This window comes from Salvia hispanica, chromosome 6, assembly GCF_023119035.1.
Source record: "Salvia hispanica cultivar TCC Black 2014 chromosome 6, UniMelb_Shisp_WGS_1.0, whole genome shotgun sequence".
NCBI lineage: Eukaryota > Viridiplantae > Streptophyta > Magnoliopsida > Lamiales > Lamiaceae > Salvia > Salvia hispanica.
In genome coordinates, this window is record NC_062970.1 from 16,630,432 (window position 1) to 16,646,749 (window position 16,318).

The 16,318-nt window shown below is 40.3% G+C and overlaps 4 protein-coding genes across 6 annotated transcripts; 3 read left to right on the forward strand and 1 right to left on the reverse strand.

Annotated features, from left to right (window-relative positions):
• Positions 1-1,615: 1,615 nt before the first annotated feature.
• On the forward strand, positions 1,616-5,136 carry LOC125195707 (D-3-phosphoglycerate dehydrogenase 3, chloroplastic-like). 2 transcript variants are annotated; one of them, XR_007171775.1, is made up of 6 exons: positions 1,616-2,220; positions 2,517-2,893; positions 2,999-3,109; positions 3,212-3,307; positions 3,632-4,380; positions 4,572-5,136. XR_007171775.1 is itself a non-coding variant. In XM_048093878.1 (5 exons), the coding sequence occupies exons 1-5, from the start codon at positions 1,689-1,691 to the stop codon at positions 4,301-4,303; spliced, it is 1,788 nt and encodes a 595-aa protein (XP_047949835.1). In that variant the 5' UTR covers positions 1,616-1,688; the 3' UTR covers positions 4,304-4,502. The 2 variants fall into 2 exon arrangements, 1 of the variants encoding a protein (XP_047949835.1); XM_048093878.1 differs by lacking the exon at positions 4,572-5,136 and having other exon boundaries at positions 3,632-4,502.
• Positions 5,137-5,805: 669 nt separating this feature from the next.
• LOC125193399 (leucine-rich repeat receptor protein kinase EMS1-like) lies at positions 5,806-7,215 on the reverse strand. The gene has a single exon (XM_048091181.1). The coding sequence runs from the start codon at positions 7,168-7,170 to the stop codon at positions 6,010-6,012; it is 1,161 nt and encodes a 386-aa protein (XP_047947138.1). The 5' UTR covers positions 7,171-7,215; the 3' UTR covers positions 5,806-6,009.
• A 1,792-nt stretch (positions 7,216-9,007) lies between these two features.
• On the forward strand, positions 9,008-11,268 carry LOC125192692 (cyclase-like protein 2). Its single transcript, XM_048090320.1, has 6 exons — positions 9,008-9,598; positions 10,044-10,088; positions 10,200-10,272; positions 10,549-10,646; positions 10,744-10,814; positions 11,021-11,268. The coding sequence occupies exons 1-6, from the start codon at positions 9,241-9,243 to the stop codon at positions 11,141-11,143; spliced, it is 768 nt and encodes a 255-aa protein (XP_047946277.1). The 5' UTR covers positions 9,008-9,240; the 3' UTR covers positions 11,144-11,268.
• A 730-nt stretch (positions 11,269-11,998) lies between these two features.
• On the forward strand, positions 11,999-16,318 carry LOC125192699 (cyclase-like protein 2). 2 transcript variants are annotated; one of them, XM_048090328.1, is made up of 6 exons: positions 11,999-12,646; positions 14,263-14,307; positions 14,415-14,487; positions 15,453-15,550; positions 16,024-16,094; positions 16,189-16,318. In XM_048090328.1, exons 1-6 carry the CDS (start codon positions 12,232-12,234, stop codon positions 16,195-16,197), a joined length of 711 nt encoding a protein of 236 aa, XP_047946285.1. In that variant the 5' UTR covers positions 11,999-12,231; the 3' UTR covers positions 16,198-16,318. The 2 variants fall into 2 exon arrangements, with proteins under 2 accessions (XP_047946285.1, XP_047946284.1); XM_048090327.1 differs by having other exon boundaries at positions 12,004-12,646; positions 16,173-16,312.

Below are 16,318 nucleotides of genomic sequence, written 5' to 3' on the forward strand. Positions count from 1 at the left end.
GCACATGTATTAGCTTAAGTAACATATGATCAATGAACTCAACAACAACATAGAAGGCACAAACCTTCACAATTTGATCCCATTGTTCATCCGAGCAGTCAATTTTGAAGTCACCATGCACGTTAAATCCAACCCCACTTCGATCAAGAATCTTTGCTAGCAAGTTGTAGCTTTTTTTTCAGCGCTGTTATCTAAGACTGAATGCGTGGGTTGGTCTTTATATTAGTCCTCGGGAACTCCTTCTGCATCCATTCCTTGATCTTACTGAGGTAACTGCCCCGGAACCCATTATCTGACTTCCGGCCGAGCGCCACCAAATCCTTCAGTGCAACCATAAGTACTGCCTTTTCACGATCAAACCAAGATTGACGCCCTTTGTCGGTTCTATGAACGCTTGACCTTCGGAGCTGGGTACTCCCTGTGGTAAAAAAAAAGTAAAACAGGCACTCGTGATTATAATTCGAGTAAAAGGACCACAATATAACAACATAAATTGAGGAGAAGGTTGTTCATAACAGAATTAACCTTGATGGCCTTGGCTACCGTCTCCAGAATGTACAACTCTCGAAGGTTCAGTCAGACATGGCGATCGACGCACTAAACACAATTACTCCCGGTCAGTTTAACAAATAGACAGCATAAGCAAATTATAACCACAAATGCAAACAGAAGATCAGACAGGAAAATAAACAATGCGTCGGTTTTATACAGACAAAATCTAGGTAAAAATGGGACCGCATTCGACTAATCAACCACTGATGTTCGATCTCCATCAGTAAAACAAAAGAAAACGTGAAGATGACTGAAGAACAAAATATACAGTCAACAATTTAAGAAATTTCCGATTTACAATTCTGTGCATTCACGGAATCGTATGGATATCTGGCCACAAAATCAGTAAATCTAACCTGAGATTGAGTATGTTCGTAGCCGTCGACGACCTGAGGCAGTCACTTTCTGTGTAGGGTTTCCTCGCTGCGAGAATGAAAGGAAGCGCGAAGTGTGAAAAATGAAGAAGGAGGCGCGGTATTTACACTCAATTTCATCGAAATATTTGAAGAACCTTAGGGACAAAAGGGTCACTACAAGACTACTAACAATACGACCAAAAGTAACCAAACAATGAGATGAGATTATTGTAATTGGTTGAGTGGAGGAACCAAATAATGGGATTATCATTGTGTAAGACAGATCCTGATAATAAACCAAATTTGGGCCCGAAAGCATTAATAACACATCTTGATAACGAAACGGCTCCTTATAAGTAATTAACTAATTATGTGTAGCTATTAATTTAAATACGGTAATTGATTGTGTATGCGCGTGTAAATATAAAATAAATATTTATGTATATGTTTGTACAGTGTTCCGGTTCGACCAATAGTCCAACCGGTTGGACTAGTTGAACCGTAAACCGATAATCTTACTGGTTCACTTGCCGATCCGATTTCTAAAACATCGCATTCATATGTCATTCTTTTTGGATTAAGTAACCGATTTTCATTCACTGCCAGAGTGTCAGACTGTTTGAAAATTGAAATGGACATTGAGAATCTGGAAATTCCCATTTTACCCAAAATGGACAATCGATAAAAGTTAAAAATACCCCCCGACTTCATCAGTCTCCACTCCCTCCCATCCCCAGTGCATTTTAGCACCCACCACACCCGGACGACACCGTTTCTGAAATGGCGGCGTCAGCTTCGTCGGCAAGCCTCCAACTGTCGTCGCCGTCCACCACCGCCACATGGCTGCGCCACCGGCCCCTCGGCCTCAGCAGCCTCTCTCTCCGCCACCACCGCGACCTCCAGCCCCGCCGCCTCGTCGTCCTCTCCATGGACGCCAAGCCGACGATTCTCGTGTCGGAGAAACTGGGAGAGGCCGGCCTCAACCTCCTCAAGGAGTTCGCCAACGTTGATTGCTCCTACAACCTCAGCCCCGAGGAGCTCTGCACCAAGATCTCCCTCTGCGATGCCCTCATTGTCAGGAGCGGCACCAAAGTGAACCGCGACGTCTTCGAGTCCTCCGCCGGCAGGCTCAAGGTCGTCGGCAGGGCTGGCGTCGGGATCGACAACGTGGATCTGGCCGCCGCCACCGAGCACGGCTGCCTCGTCGTCAATGCTCCCACTGCCAACACCGTCGCCGCCGCCGAGCACGGCATAGCTCTGCTTACTGCCATGGCCAGGAACATCGCTCAAGCCGACGCTTCTGTTAAAGCTGGTCAGTCATTCATTGGATATGATTACTATTTTTATGGAGTTTGATTCAATTAGGTATCAAACCTTTCCAATTCAATTCAATTAGGCTAATTAATTTACAGTTAGGGTTTAATGGTTTGTTAATCACAATGCTCATGACAATTAGACTTTTGAAGAGGTTGTTTTTCACTAGCATAATACAGCTTTATTAGTTTTTTCTTTGCTAAATTTGCCTCTTTAGTATGAGGTTTAAGGGGTTTATTCTTGTTATTAACGACGACTTTCTATAAGTAATCGTGTTGCAATCTATCTATCCAGGTAAATGGGAGAGGAACAAATACGTTGGTGTGTCTCTTGTTGGTAAGACACTGGCAGTGATGGGCTTTGGTAAGGTTGGATCAGAAGTTGCTAGGCGTGCCAAGGGGCTCGGTATGCATGTCATTGCGCACGATCCCTATGCCCCAGCTGACCGTGCTCATGCAATAGGCGTACAACTTGTGAGCTTTGATGTGGCTATTTCAACAGCTGATTTCATATCACTTCACATGCCCCTCACCGCTGCTACTTCTAAAATTCTCAATGATGAAAATTTTGCAAAGATGAAAAAGGGTGTTAGAATAATAAATGTTGCTCGTGGAGGTGTGATTGATGAAGAAGCATTGGTGAAGGCCATTGATGCTGGCATTGTAGCACAGGTATACTTTTTGTTATGAAGTAGCTACTATAAGTTAATACTAATTGATATTTAAGCGGATCATTTTGTTAAGAAGCACTTGTGGTTTTCTTGTCTCTCTTTCCAGGCTGCACTGGATGTCTTCACAGTCGAGCCACCGCCCAAGGATAGCAAGTTGGTACAGCATGAAAATGTGATTGCTACACCACATCTTGGCGCCAGCACGATGGAAGCTCAGGTTTGTTGAACACTTCTCAGCTTGGTTTTATATCAACTGCTTTCTCAGTTCCTCTGTATTTCTGCTTGCTTGTGTTTATAATTTGACGTGTTTTACTCCCAGGAAGGAGTTGCTATTGAAATAGCTGAAGCTGTGGTGGGTGCGCTAAAGGGGGAACTCGCTGCAACTGCTGTCAATGCACCTATGGTGCCTGCTCAGGTACTCAAAAAGTGTTAGTAGGTTTCTTGTGTCCTCGATTGTGAATGTGAACTTTAGCCTGAATGAGGCATTGTGGGATGTATTTCTTTGGAGCATGTAATAAACATGATACTCATTAACATAATATAGTTCTCTGGCATTAGAATTCAGAAATGATCCACTTGGGCCAAGTGATGCATTTGGTGAAACTGCTCATGCTCTGCCCTAACCCTTCATTGTCATAATCAAATCATTTCGTTTGATGAACTCTTTAGCAATCCGGCACTCCTTGTGAAGGAAACTATAAGCTGCTGATGGTTTTATATACGATTTCCTTGAATGCAGGTTCTCACCGAGCTGAAGCCCTATGTTGCCCTTGGTGAAAAGCTTGGCAGGCTTGCTGTTCAGTTAGTTGCAGGTGGGGACGGCGTGAAATCTGTGAAAGTTACATATGCATCTGCAAGGGCGCCAGACGATCTGGACACGAGGTTGCTCCGATCCATGATCACCAAGGGTCTGATAGAGCCCATCTCAAGCGTCTTCGTGAATTTGGTGAATGCTGATTTCACAGCCAAACAGAGAGGACTCCGCATAACTGAAGAACGTATCATCCTGGACGGCTCACCTGAAAACCCACTCGAGTCTGTCCAAGTCCAAATTGCAAATGTGGAGTCAAAATTCGCCAGTGCCATCTCTGATTCTGGTGAGGTCACAGTTGAAGGTCGGGTCAAGGACGGAATTCCACATCTAACGAAGGTGGGGTCTTTTGAAGTGGACGTGAGCTTGGAAGGCAGTCTGATTTTGTGCAGGCAAGTCGATCAGCCAGGAATGATTGGGAAAGTGGGTAGCATTCTAGGAGAGGAAAACGTGAATGTGAGCTTCATGAGCGTTGGAAGGATAGCCCCGAGGAAGCAAGCTGTGATGGCCATTGGAGTAGATGAAGAACCAAGCAAGCAGTCGTTGAAGAGGATTGGTGAAATCTCGGCCGTTGAGGAATTCGTCTACCTTAAGCTCTAAGTCGTGTATCTCCCCAGTTGGCAGTGGTCATCTCATCAAATTTTGTTACCAGGAGAGTATGCTCCTAATGATAAAATGTAAGAAAATTTTGTTTGCAATTTCTCTATTTTCTTACTTAATTTTATCCTGCAAGGTTGTTTACTATAGTAATTATAGCACATATCATTGGTTGTGTTTTTAATCTAGTGGATGTTGTGAATTCTCTATTTTATCACACCATACATTCTAAAAATATATATCATGTCTATACCACACACAAAAAATGAAGGCATGAGAAGGCATTCAGTTTCCATAAAGTAGAGACCATCCCATTCCTTCCCTTACATTCATGTTATGGCCACCACGGGACAAACTAACGCGGTGGCGGCCTGGGCCGCGGCTGCATTGGTGGGGGCGATTCTCTGCATGGTGATCCCAGGGACTGGGGCGCAGGGGATGCTACCGGAGGTCGAAATAACGCTGGCAAACGACGGGCAGACCCCGGTGTGGTTCATGTGCCAGTTGACGCACAAGGGAGACTCGTTGTACGAGCTGGCACCAAACAGCACGTACCGGTTCAGCTTCACGCACGTGGCTTTCCCTATGCGGTGGTGCTACCTGTACATCCATCCGGGCAGTCATGGGTTCTTCTGGGTGTACACGGTGCGATCGAGGTGCACCAAGTGCTTCTGGAGCATCGACAGGCACCCGTCCCTCTACCGCAACGACATCGGCCGTTGGGAGAGGCAGAAGCTCTTCATGCCGCCTTCTTTCAATATCTCTAATTTCTTGGTTACTGCTATTTAATCTGCCAGATAGTCGTTAAGATTCATTGGTTTTGTTTCTTTCCATCATTCATCATGTATGAGATTATTTTTGTTGATTTGTTTGTGCTTATTGTTTATTCAATATTTCACGTTTATGAATTTCTTGTTTATTTTGGGGAAAATTACAGAATTTCTTGCGTTTTTTTGGAATATTGCCTAATTTCTAGTTTGTTTTGGGGAAAATTACTGAAAAAGACCGTGAAAATTAAATTTTTTTAGTCAATCTTGCTAATTTAAAAATTGGGTTAAAAACTTAGGTTTAACTATGTTTTCAATTGGCCCACGTGGCCTATTTGACGGAATATTTAGTTATGTGATAATTACAAATAACGTTAAATCTCATAATTATTTCAATTTTCAACCGATTTTTTAAAGTTGGGCGACAAATATAAATTGGACCAAAATTTATGACTACCGGACAATTTGTTCAATGTTCATGATTAGGCAATACCGGAAGTATATCATGTGATATTTAAAAAGTTAATAGCTATTTAAATTATAAATTTGTTCTAATTTTTGTGTGTCTCGCCGATTTTGAAATTGGAATGTACTTTGAAATTGAAATATTAAATCAAAGAATTTTAGTTTTTCTCAATTGTCTCATCAATGGACGCCGGTAATATACGTATATTATTTATATTTCAATTAATTTCATTCCATTCTTATACTGTATTAATAATATTCACAAATCATATATAAATGAAATATTAAAGAATAACATTTTCATTCTTTTAATATTTTTTATCACCATCAAATACAAGCCATTCATTCTTTATATATTCCATTGTAATTTCAAAACTCATGAAACGACCATAATTTGACCGAAAAGCATAGTACTAGTATAATTTGAAAATAAATCTAGTGTTCAATATTCTAAAATCTTTCGCACGAGTGTTTACGTTAGGCAATTAGATCCCACTTCCCAGCATATGCTTGGTGGCAAATGAAGGCGGATTTCTGCGATTTCAAACAAAGCTCCGATGCCGATGGACAGCTCCGCAGGCAATTATCTCCGAAGCTGCCCGACACCTGCCCGTTGCCCGAGAAAAACCCCTGCGGCGCCGAACCGTTCAGGTAGTTCCCGTCTAGGTACAATCGCCGCAGCGACGATCCCTCCCTGCCGTACTGCCCCGGGATCGGCCCGACGAACTTGTTGTAGCTCAGCGCCAGCGATCGCAGCTCCGGATAATCGGAGAATTTCTCCGGCAACAGCCCCTCCAGCTTGTTGTAGCTCAAATCCACGGCCACGAGCTCGCTGTCCGAGTCCGACTCAGCCAGCGGCGCGGCGACGGAGACGCTCGTGATGCCGTTTTTGGCGAGGTCGATCTGCTGCACGGACGGGAGGAGGAAGAGCCACGACGGCACGGCGCCGGAGAGCGAGTTCTCGGCGAGCTCGACCACCATCAGGTGAGTCAACTCGGCGAAGGAGGTCTCGGTGAGTGAGCCGGAGAGCGAGTTGGCCTTGAGAGCCAATTCGACGAGATTGGGCGGGAGGCGGGGGATTGGGCCGGTGAGGTTGTTGTAGCTGAGATCGAGGCTGGTGAGGGCGGGGAGCGGGCTGAGGTCGGGGAGGGGGCCGGAGATGGAGTTGCGGCCGAGGTCGAGCGTCTGGAGGGATTTGGCGGCGGCGATTGAGGGCGGGAGAGGGCCGGAGAAGGAATTGGAGCGGAGGATTAGGTTTTGGAGATTGGGGAGGGAGGCGATGGAAGGGGGGATGGGGCCGTGGAAGTCGTTCTCGCCGAGGTCGAGGGTGACGAGTTGAGTGAGTTGGGAGAGGAGTGGGGTGAGCGTGCCTGAGTAGCCTTGCGAGTCCAGGGTGAGTTGGACGACTCGGTCGCCGGCGCACGTGATGCCGCAGGTGAAGTCGGTGATGCGTGGGGTGGCGCATGGATCGGCAGAGAAGTTCCACGTGGCGAGGCAGGAGGATGGAGGGATGGAGGAAGGCTTCACGGCGGATTTGAATGCGCGGAGGGCGGCGGTCTCGGAGGGGATGGTGGATGAGAGGGAAGGCGACATGGCCGCTAGGAGGAGGAAGAGGAGAAGTACGCTGGCGGCGGCCATGGTGATAAATGTGAGATATGATTGGAAAATGAGAGGATTTTAATTCGGAGAAAATCTGGGAGAATATTAAGGATAAGGCAGTACTTGTATAATTATAGAAACAAGAAAAATTAAAAGGTCAAGTCTTCTTAATTATACTTTTGCACCGTTAAAATTATACCTTTAGGATTGAAAATATTAGAATGTAGAGTTGGATCCAGAAACTAAAGACGAAGAGAGTGTAATAATAGCAAGATTTTAAAACTGGGGTACATAAATATTGTTACTCTAAGAGAGTGGTGAAAGAATGGTTTGAAGTTTTTTTGCATATAGACTTCTTGCGGTTTTTGGTTTGAGTGTTTGCTGGTTTTTGAAAGAAGAATTCTATGAAATAATCTGATCAATCAAATTCCAATATAAAAATTATTACGACTTTACTCTTCCAATTCTATACTTTAAGTTTGTACTAATAATCTGGGCAAGGGGTTTAATTAAGGAGTAAAAGATGAAAAGAAAGGTGATGGAATCGGTGGGTTTAATTATGGAAAATGGAATTTTATTCAAATGGAGATTGAACGGCGCCGTTTTGGTGCACCACACCCACGTTACCTTATGTAATATGCTGAATACACTAGGGCTCGTTTGATAAGTTAGTAATGCCTAGATATAGATACTTATATGACTATTTCTAAGTGTTTGATATAATAGTTAACCTATTATGTCAGCCCGTAGTTTTTTCTATGGCCCATCCGAGCCCGCAAATTTTTCCTTAAAATACAAAGATATGTATCTCACAAATTTGGTCGGATAGCATTTCTACCTCATTTATTATGATTTATTAATACAAAATCTAGATAATTTCTTGTCTACCAAACAACAACGAAAAAACCTTCAACCGAGCTTATCTTGACACGAAACCTGCATTTCTTATCTTATTTAACAAATCTTGTTATATGGAATATTATTAAGTTTGGTTCCTCTGATATCTTAACAGTATTTTTAAGTTTGGACCTTGTCATCATTTTCTCATAATATACTTATATGGAATATTAATTACATTAAAAATACCTTTAACCAATTATGATTCCAACAAATCAAACATGAATCAACCATAAACTCATAAGGATTTATAAGAATGTAAGAGCGTCTCCGAGAGGAGAGGTAAATTGACAGGTAAACTAATATAACTATCATATTTATCTTTTCTTCATAAAAAATCATTTTCCAAGGAAAGAGATATTTGAGAAGGTATTATATTTTTTCTCATTTTGAAGAGGTATCTTTACCTCTCCATCAATGGAGAGGTAAAATCATATAACCACCATATTTACCTTCTTTTCATAAAAAAGTCATTCTCCAAGGGGAAGATATTTGAGAAGGTATTACACTTTATGTTTTTTTAATATTTTTGTACTATTATTTTATTTTATTTTAAATAATATATCTTTTTATATGAGTACCTTTTATCCTTGGAGTTGATTGATTTTCAAAAAGATATATTGCACTTTTTAAAAAGATATAAACATAATATACTTTTTACATTTACCTTCTTCCCTTGGAGTAGCTCTAATAAATATTCAATACCTTCACTCTTCAATACCTTCAAAAAGGAAATAAATTAAAATGCACCCGATCACGTATTAGTACTACTTACAAATATTTTATTTATAATTAAATAAATAGAAATTTAAAGAACACATCATAGTCTCGACCTTTACGTCACTCAACAATTACACCAGAAATTCTAATTCCATGAAATATGAATCAAACAGTCAACAATCAATTAAATTAAAAATTTAAACAAAATAAAAAGTGTTCCCTTTCAACACTCTTGCACTTGGCCCCCGACTTCAGGGACACCGATTGTATTAAATTGGTCAAAATTTGATATGGTAAATTTTGATTTTTGATTATGCTTTGCAGATTGGATAGAATTGAAGTTGGGGGAGGGGGTGGTTGGACTTGGAATTGAAAAGGTACAATTTGTCCGAAATGCGGAGCCGGGAAATCTTGGTCACAACCTGTGTTTATTAACTACTCCTAAAACACAGTAAAATTTCAATCAATCCCACCACAAACACAGACTCTTTGATGAAAGTGAGAGAGATGAGGATTCCTGTTATTGCTCTAGCAATTTGTATCCTTGCTTGTGCTGTTTCACCGTCCAATTCCAACGATGCGCCTCTAAGGAAGGAAGCCTACGAAGGTGGAGAAATACACGATATCACTCATAGCTTCACTCCTAATACACCGGCGGGCACTTACCCTAACGGAATTGGCAAGTTTCTCACCCTTCTGAGGAGCATGAAGAATGGCTCCGACTTCAATTTCTCCGAGTTGAAGCTGCCCCTTCACGCCGGAACTCACGTCGACGCGCCGGGCCATTACTACGACAACTACTTTGATCAAGGGTTTGATGTCGATTCCCTTGACCTCAGAGTACTCAATGGTCAAATTCATGTCTTTAATTCACTCTACATTTGTTGATTTCCGCTCGAATTGGATTTTTGCACTGCAATTAGGTTATCACTTTTAAAACGCTATATAGAATGATCTCTGTTTTAGTAGTCAGCTTAGTTTCTACCCAAATCGGTTTACTACTTCATTTTTAATTGGATGTGAAGGTTTAATGTCTCATATGGCTTATATAATATCCTGCTTCTTAGATGAGCAATTTATAAACTCCCCTCTAATTGAAGAGGTCTGTTCATTAGGAATCCGTTCACCTCATTTCCGTGTTCTTATATAATGAGCTTGCTCACGAGTTAACATGCCAAATACTGTCAAGCTTGGTTTGTTTAGTTAATGAGTTGTATTAAACTTCTGCGTTGATATAGATATAGATATGCTAACATTTGATGGTTTATAATGTCATGAATTGTGCGTTTGGACAGGTCCTGCGTTGCTTGTAGATGTTCCCAGAGACAAGAATATTACTGGTATGCTAAAGTTGCATTCATGATAGATTCAAATATATGTGCTGGAGTAGATGTGCTTGTTTCCTAGTCCTTTCGTTCCACTTTTCATCTCTTTGGTTTTCTCTATTTCAGCTCAAGTAGTGAAGTCCTTACACATTCCCAAGGGTGTGAAAAGAGTACTTTTCAGGACACTAAATACAGATAGGTAATTTTAACTTAATCAAGCAACTTTATAGTTTCGCTCTTGTGCTGCATGACTCTGGTCAGCTGGTCTCATTTTGATGTGGTTAAGGACATTTTGTGTTTTCCGGTTCAGCATCTCAAAGCTTGTATTTGGCTTTAGAGTCTGTATTTCTCATTTTTCATTCTGCATAAGTGAGACACTCTAAACACTCTTTAAATTATTAAACCGGCTCACTGATTCCATTTTTAAGGCTTTTAAGCTTTTCCAGTTGGGGATTTGTCCACGGGTGTTTTTCAGGCGCCTAATGTACAAAAAGGAATTTGATTCGAGTTTCGTTGGATTCACGGAAGATGGAGCACAGTGGCTTGTAGATAACACTGATGTTAAACTTGTGGGTAAGACATAACAGTAGAACTGCTTTCATGTGCTATTTTAACAATTCCCTGCACTTGTTGTTTGTGAACTGATCTTGATGAACCATTTCCATTGCAGGAACTGATTACTTGTCTGTTGGTGCTTTCGATTATGCAACCACTGCTCATCTTGTTTTTCTTAAAAGCAAGGTAAGTTGGGCCTTTCAAATACCGTGCTCTCTGCTTATATGTCTGCTTGCATTTAGATACCATCAGCTGATTTTGGAGTTTAAGTTTTGAAATGAACTTATATCCGTTGTTGATCTCATCTTATATTTTTGTCTAAATAATTGAATTTTCGGAGCATGTAACACCAACTGCAAAACAGTGTATTTAATTGTGGTCAAAATTTGCAGGAAATCATCCTAGTTGAAGGGCTAAAACTTGATGATGTTCAAGCTGGAATATACTCTGTACATTGCTTGCCTTTGAGATTGGTTGGTTCTGAGGGTTCACCCATTAGATGTATTCTGATGTAAGTGACGCACGCGTCTCGTAAACTGAGGACGTGTGATTAGGTTGTTGACGTATACTAAACAATGTTGTTTTGGTCGAAGAAATAAAATAATACTCCAAACACCGTCAAGCAGCACATTTGCTTCAATGCCTCCTTTTTTCTTAATTGAAGTCAACTTTACGAGTCTTTCGTGAGAGCTTCGACCAGGAATCCTCCTCCGCAGTTGAGCTATTTTTGGATGGGTCCAAGTAAAACAACGCCTTGCACCCCACCACCCTCGCCCGCTGCTCTTCCCTTACTGCCACTGCCTAGAAAATCTGGCAATAAGCAGGCGGATTCCGAAGAGAAGCAAAAAACGTTCCAGCGGTGCTCAAGCTTGAATCGGGGCAGCGGATACATCTGGAATCTCTGCCTCTGCTGTTTTAGTTTGATGAAATGACATCGATTAATATCTTAACAAACGAAGTCGTTTGAGTTGTCAGTTATTTAGTCCACATGATTTTCTGTCTCTCACACCAATTGTGATCTCTTTCCGATTTTAAAATATCGGAGGAACCAAAATAGAAAAACTTTATGATATTTTGTGATGATTTAACCTTGTTTAATCGATAAATATAATATTTTTAAGTTTCTTGTCTTTGTTACTATATTTTTATTGCCTGTTTTCTTTGTTGTGGCCGTAAATTAATATTGCTGTTTTAGTTTGACAGATTTATTTTGTTTGTTAAATAAAAAGAATAAATAGAAGAATATAGTAAAGTAGAGATAAATTGTTTGTATTTTTGTAAATGGATTATTTCCGTTGGAATTTGGAAATTGGAATAGATAAAAAATAGACCGTGAATCAATACTTGACCAATTTTAGAAGTGTATTTGAATGCGCCTATACTTTTTCTGAAAAAACAAAATCTTGAAACCGGGATGATTCACGAGACTCTTAAATTTCTAAATCAGTATATATTCGATTCATCAAATTAATTAGTTGAAAGAATCTTCTATGTTTGCTGGTTGCTGAATTTGTTAACGAGTAGTAGTTAAAAAGTTGCAATACCAAATCATTATCCCCAAATTCCATTATCTTACTCTCTCTGAAGCTGGATTCCCGGCGACATGACTCCGCCGCAACTCCTCCTGCTAACATCTGCGTTGCTTCTGTCGCATACGCTGTTCCCGTTCGCCTCCGCCACCTCCAACGAGGCTTATCCTCCGCCATACGGACTCGATCAGCCCTGGACTCCCGCCGCCGATGATCTAGTCCCTGTGCGCCGCGAAGTGTACGGAGGCGGCCGTATCATCGACATAAGCCACCGGTACCACCCGGACATGCCGTCCTGGGAGTCCCCCGACGGCCTCGGCCACTTCCTGTGGCTCGCTAAGAGCATCAAAAAGGGGGAGCTCGCTAATAACTCCGAGATGAAGCTCCCCACCCACACCGGGACCCACGTCGATGCGCCTGGCCACGTCTTCGATCACTACTTCGATGCGGGCTTCGACGTTGACACGCTCGACCTCGATGTTCTCAATGGTACCATTCAATCACTTAACTAATTGGCCTTTTTTTACTATCCGAATGAATTCATTGTTTTCTGTTTTTTTTTTAGCTAATAAGACATAGAAATGGGGGATTCTGACTGCGTGATTCTGGTGTTATGTCACTAGCTATTGTTGAATGTTTCGTGCTCGATTAAATTACATAGGAACTACTTACTTAATTCGGTGAGAAGTTGATGATCTTTTTTGCTTGTTCAGTAGTACCAAATTCGGTGCATGAATCTAAGGGCATTCTTCTGATAACAACTGCGTTGTAAAACATATCTTATGTGGATTAGGTTTCACCGTTTCACCTTGTCATCCGATTTTCTCGATTTTAGTACGTATAAATGCACATATAGGCTTTAAATAAGTGGTCTACGTACTTCTAGCTATATACTCGAATCTATACAGCCATCTAGCCTGACTAAGGCGAATAAGACAGTCTAAGTTTGCTTCAACTGTGAGAGAAATGAGGGATTTGCATGCTTTACTGATTTGTTCTGTCGTGCAAGCAATTACTTGCCTGAGTATGGTTATTCTACCATGGGATGTTGTGTACCTAGAAGGGTATGGTGATGGGTCGGGTGATTGCGTTGGGGTTGCTGATGCTCCTTCAAGAATGGAAGCATATGAAAATGGATATATATTTGATATTACTCATAAGTTTACTCATACACCGGTGGGTGATTCTACTGAGGGACTTGGGCAGTTCCTTACACTATTGATGGGCATGAAGGATGGGTCTGACTACAATTTCTCTGAGATGAAAATACCTGTTCAATGTGGAACATATGTAGATGCACCTGGGCACACGAATGACAATTACTGAATTACTATGATGAAGGGTATGGTGTTGATAGTATGTACGAGTCCCCAATGGTAATAATGATATCAATTGTCAGCACCATGTCCTCCTATTTCTTCAGTTTAGAGAACTTCCCAATTGAGTTTGGGCATGTGGACTGTATATGAAATGTTTAGAACCACCTTTGAATAAGTTCTTGCATGAAATGGCCTGAAACTCTGCTCACAATCAGCTTGAAAGCTCTTCACTGTTCACTCATATTAAAATAGATGGGTTAGTGAAAAGAGGTTTACACTTTGTTCTGAGGTTTAGCAGATTTTGAGAGTTAAAAGTATATGCTCTTGTTTTAAAACTAAAGAGATGCCGCACAACAGTTTGGGGGATATGGCGCTATAGGTATTTTCCCCTTTGATGCCATAAGCCTGGTTGTGACTAATAGGTGAACCTTGAGGATTGATGTAAGATTAGTAGAACAGTACAGATGGTTAATCTTACCTAGTTGGATTTCCATTCTGCTCAAACATTACATATGTGAATATATGAACTACACAGGAATTCTGATTACTTGACTTTGGTCATTTTATGAGCGAAAGTATAAGCTATACATGAAATCTGATCTCTTTATTATTGTCATTTTTATCTGTTTTAATATCAATTTGCGACAGGCTGTCATTGTAAAATTGGTTATTGTAAGATCTTGTGTTACCCATTAAATTATCTGTTCTTTTGAGTTCTGTTACAGCCTTGATGTAATTATGTTTATCACAATTCAATTTTCTTGATTTTCTTATTATTTTGAATAGGTAATGCATTGCTTGTAGATGTTCCAAGAGACAAAAATATCACTGGTATGAGCTATATAACTAGATTGTTACTATATGAACAAATTGGTATGTGCTTGCTGAATAACTAAAGTAATCATCACATTCTTTCTATTGCCATGTCCATGTTTTAGCTGAAGTTATGAAGACCTTAAATATTCCAAAGGGAGTACGAAGAGTACTCTTCAGAACACTAAATACGGACAGGTATATTACTGGTAACTCCTAAACTCTTCTTACGACTATTTGTTGAGTTTGCATAGGTATGGTAAGAAATGTGTTCCATATACATGTTTTGGGTCTAGTGGAGGGAAATTGTTACCTTCTTTTTATAATGGAGAAGTCTTGAACAAGAATGGTAGCAGTTTTCTCCATTACTAGAGTGAGAATTGAAATTTTATTTTTGGACATCAGCAAGTTCATCCTCATCAATCATCATCATTGTTCTATACATGGCAAAGTGGAGATTTTCCAATATATGGATGGTTGTGCCAAAAGTTCTATTGTTTGAGTGATTTAGTGGCAAAAATCTTTTAGATAGCAAACTGTAGAAACAGAATAAGTTAAGAAGACAAAATTCTTTGTCTGAAGTAAATTCATTTTGGTTAATACTCCCTTCGTCCCGCTTTAGCAGTCCCATTGACTTTTCTGCACTCGTTTTGTAAAAATGATAATAAATAGTTAAAGTGGAGAAATAATAAAGTAAAAAAGATAATAATATAGAGAAGGGTCTCATCTACATTATTCTCTTTTTTACTTTATTATTTTTCCACTTTAACTATTTATTATCATTTTTACAAAACGAGTGCAGAAAAGTCAATGGGACTGCTAAAGCGGGACGGAGGGAGTATTTATTTTCTTAGAATGTAATGCTTTGTTTTTGTGGTTCAGCCAAATGGGAGTAGAATGTTGGCAGTATAAAATGTGAGCTAAATGTTCAATAAATTTTTTTTTTTCCAAATAATTACTATGAAGTAAAACTGCTTAGTCTTACATGCCAAAAGAAAATTTCTTTGGGTTAATGTCTGGACGAATAAAGTATTGTCTCTTATTTATGCTTAATATAATTTCATAACACAATGTTTCATGAAAGTATACTTTAACTTCAGCACATTATCGGGTAGTTTCTAAAAGCATCCAATTGGGATTATTGTTGCATAAATTATTTTCAGAGGCCTGATGTACAAGAAGGCATTTGACACAAGTTATGTTGGGTTCATGAAAGATGGGGCACAGTGGCTTGTCGATAATACTGACATCAAACTTGTGGGTAAGACTTAAATTTTTTGCTTCATATTAATCTTTTCGCCATTGAGTTCTATTAGATGGAAGAAACTTTTGTTCTTTCAAGCTCAAAATTTTAATGTTTGTTCTGTATGTTTCAGTACCTTCACCTTATGCACAGTTGTATATTCTTACACAGTTTTTATAGCAAATTTCTGGCCACAGATGATCCCTTCTACATGTCTCTTCTTCTTGGATTACAAAGAAAGTGCAATTTTTTTTTCACTATATAATCACACTGATCCAATAGGCTCCTGCATTGCTATCCTTCCTGGCCACAGCTTCCAGTTCTATTGGTTTTTATTACAAGTGTTGCTTCACCCTTCTCAATAGGGCTATAAATGTCAACTTAAACTCCTGCTGCTTAAAAAGTGCTGTCCGAACCAGCATGTTCTTAGCTATTAGTGTTACCACATAAGTCTGATGCTGAAATGAAACCATTTTGATCTCTGATGGTAGGAGTGGATTACCTGTCAGTGGCTGCGTTTGACGACCTACTTCCTTCTCATTATGTTTTCCTTGAAGGAAGGGTGAGGATTTCTTGTCTGAGTATTCAAACTCTGTTGAATGCACATACATTTGAGTTTGAAATTGTGGAATTTGTTCAGGAAATAATCCTAGTAGAAGGGCTGAAACTTGATGGTGCAGAAGCAGGAATATATTCAGTGCACTGCTTGCCTTTGAGATTGGCGGGTGCCGAGGGATCTCCGATTAGATGTATTCTCATCAAGCCATGAGTTGTTGTCTTCACATC

What these genes read in the sequence shown, in the direction of transcription:
- LOC125195707 (XM_048093878.1), top strand. Translation starts at nt 1,689, where the DNA reads ATGGCGGCGTCAGCTTCGTCGGCAAGCCTCCAACTGTCGTCGCCGTCC. An exon ending in CGACGCTTCTGTTAAAGCTG is followed by an intron (nt 2,221 to 2,516) that starts GTCAGTCATTCA and finishes CTATCTATCCAG; the next exon opens with GTAAATGGGAGAGGAACAAA. An exon ending in CCAGCACGATGGAAGCTCAG is followed by an intron (nt 3,110 to 3,211) that starts GTTTGTTGAACA and finishes TTTTACTCCCAG; the next exon opens with GAAGGAGTTGCTATTGAAAT.
- LOC125193399 (XM_048091181.1), bottom strand. Translation starts at nt 7,170, where the DNA reads ATGGCCGCCGCCAGCGTACTTCTCCTCTTCCTCCTCCTAGCGGCCATG.
- LOC125192692 (XM_048090320.1), top strand. Translation starts at nt 9,241, where the DNA reads ATGAAAGTGAGAGAGATGAGGATTCCTGTTATTGCTCTAGCAATTTGT. An exon ending in TGACCTCAGAGTACTCAATG is followed by an intron (nt 9,599 to 10,043) that starts GTCAAATTCATG and finishes GCGTTTGGACAG; the next exon opens with GTCCTGCGTTGCTTGTAGAT. An exon ending in CACTGATGTTAAACTTGTGG is followed by an intron (nt 10,647 to 10,743) that starts GTAAGACATAAC and finishes TTTCCATTGCAG; the next exon opens with GAACTGATTACTTGTCTGTT.
- LOC125192699 (XM_048090327.1), top strand. Translation starts at nt 12,232, where the DNA reads ATGACTCCGCCGCAACTCCTCCTGCTAACATCTGCGTTGCTTCTGTCG. An exon ending in AGAACACTAAATACGGACAG is followed by an intron (nt 14,488 to 15,452) that starts GTATATTACTGG and finishes AATTATTTTCAG; the next exon opens with AGGCCTGATGTACAAGAAGG. An exon ending in TACTGACATCAAACTTGTGG is followed by an intron (nt 15,551 to 16,023) that starts GTAAGACTTAAA and finishes CTCTGATGGTAG; the next exon opens with GAGTGGATTACCTGTCAGTG.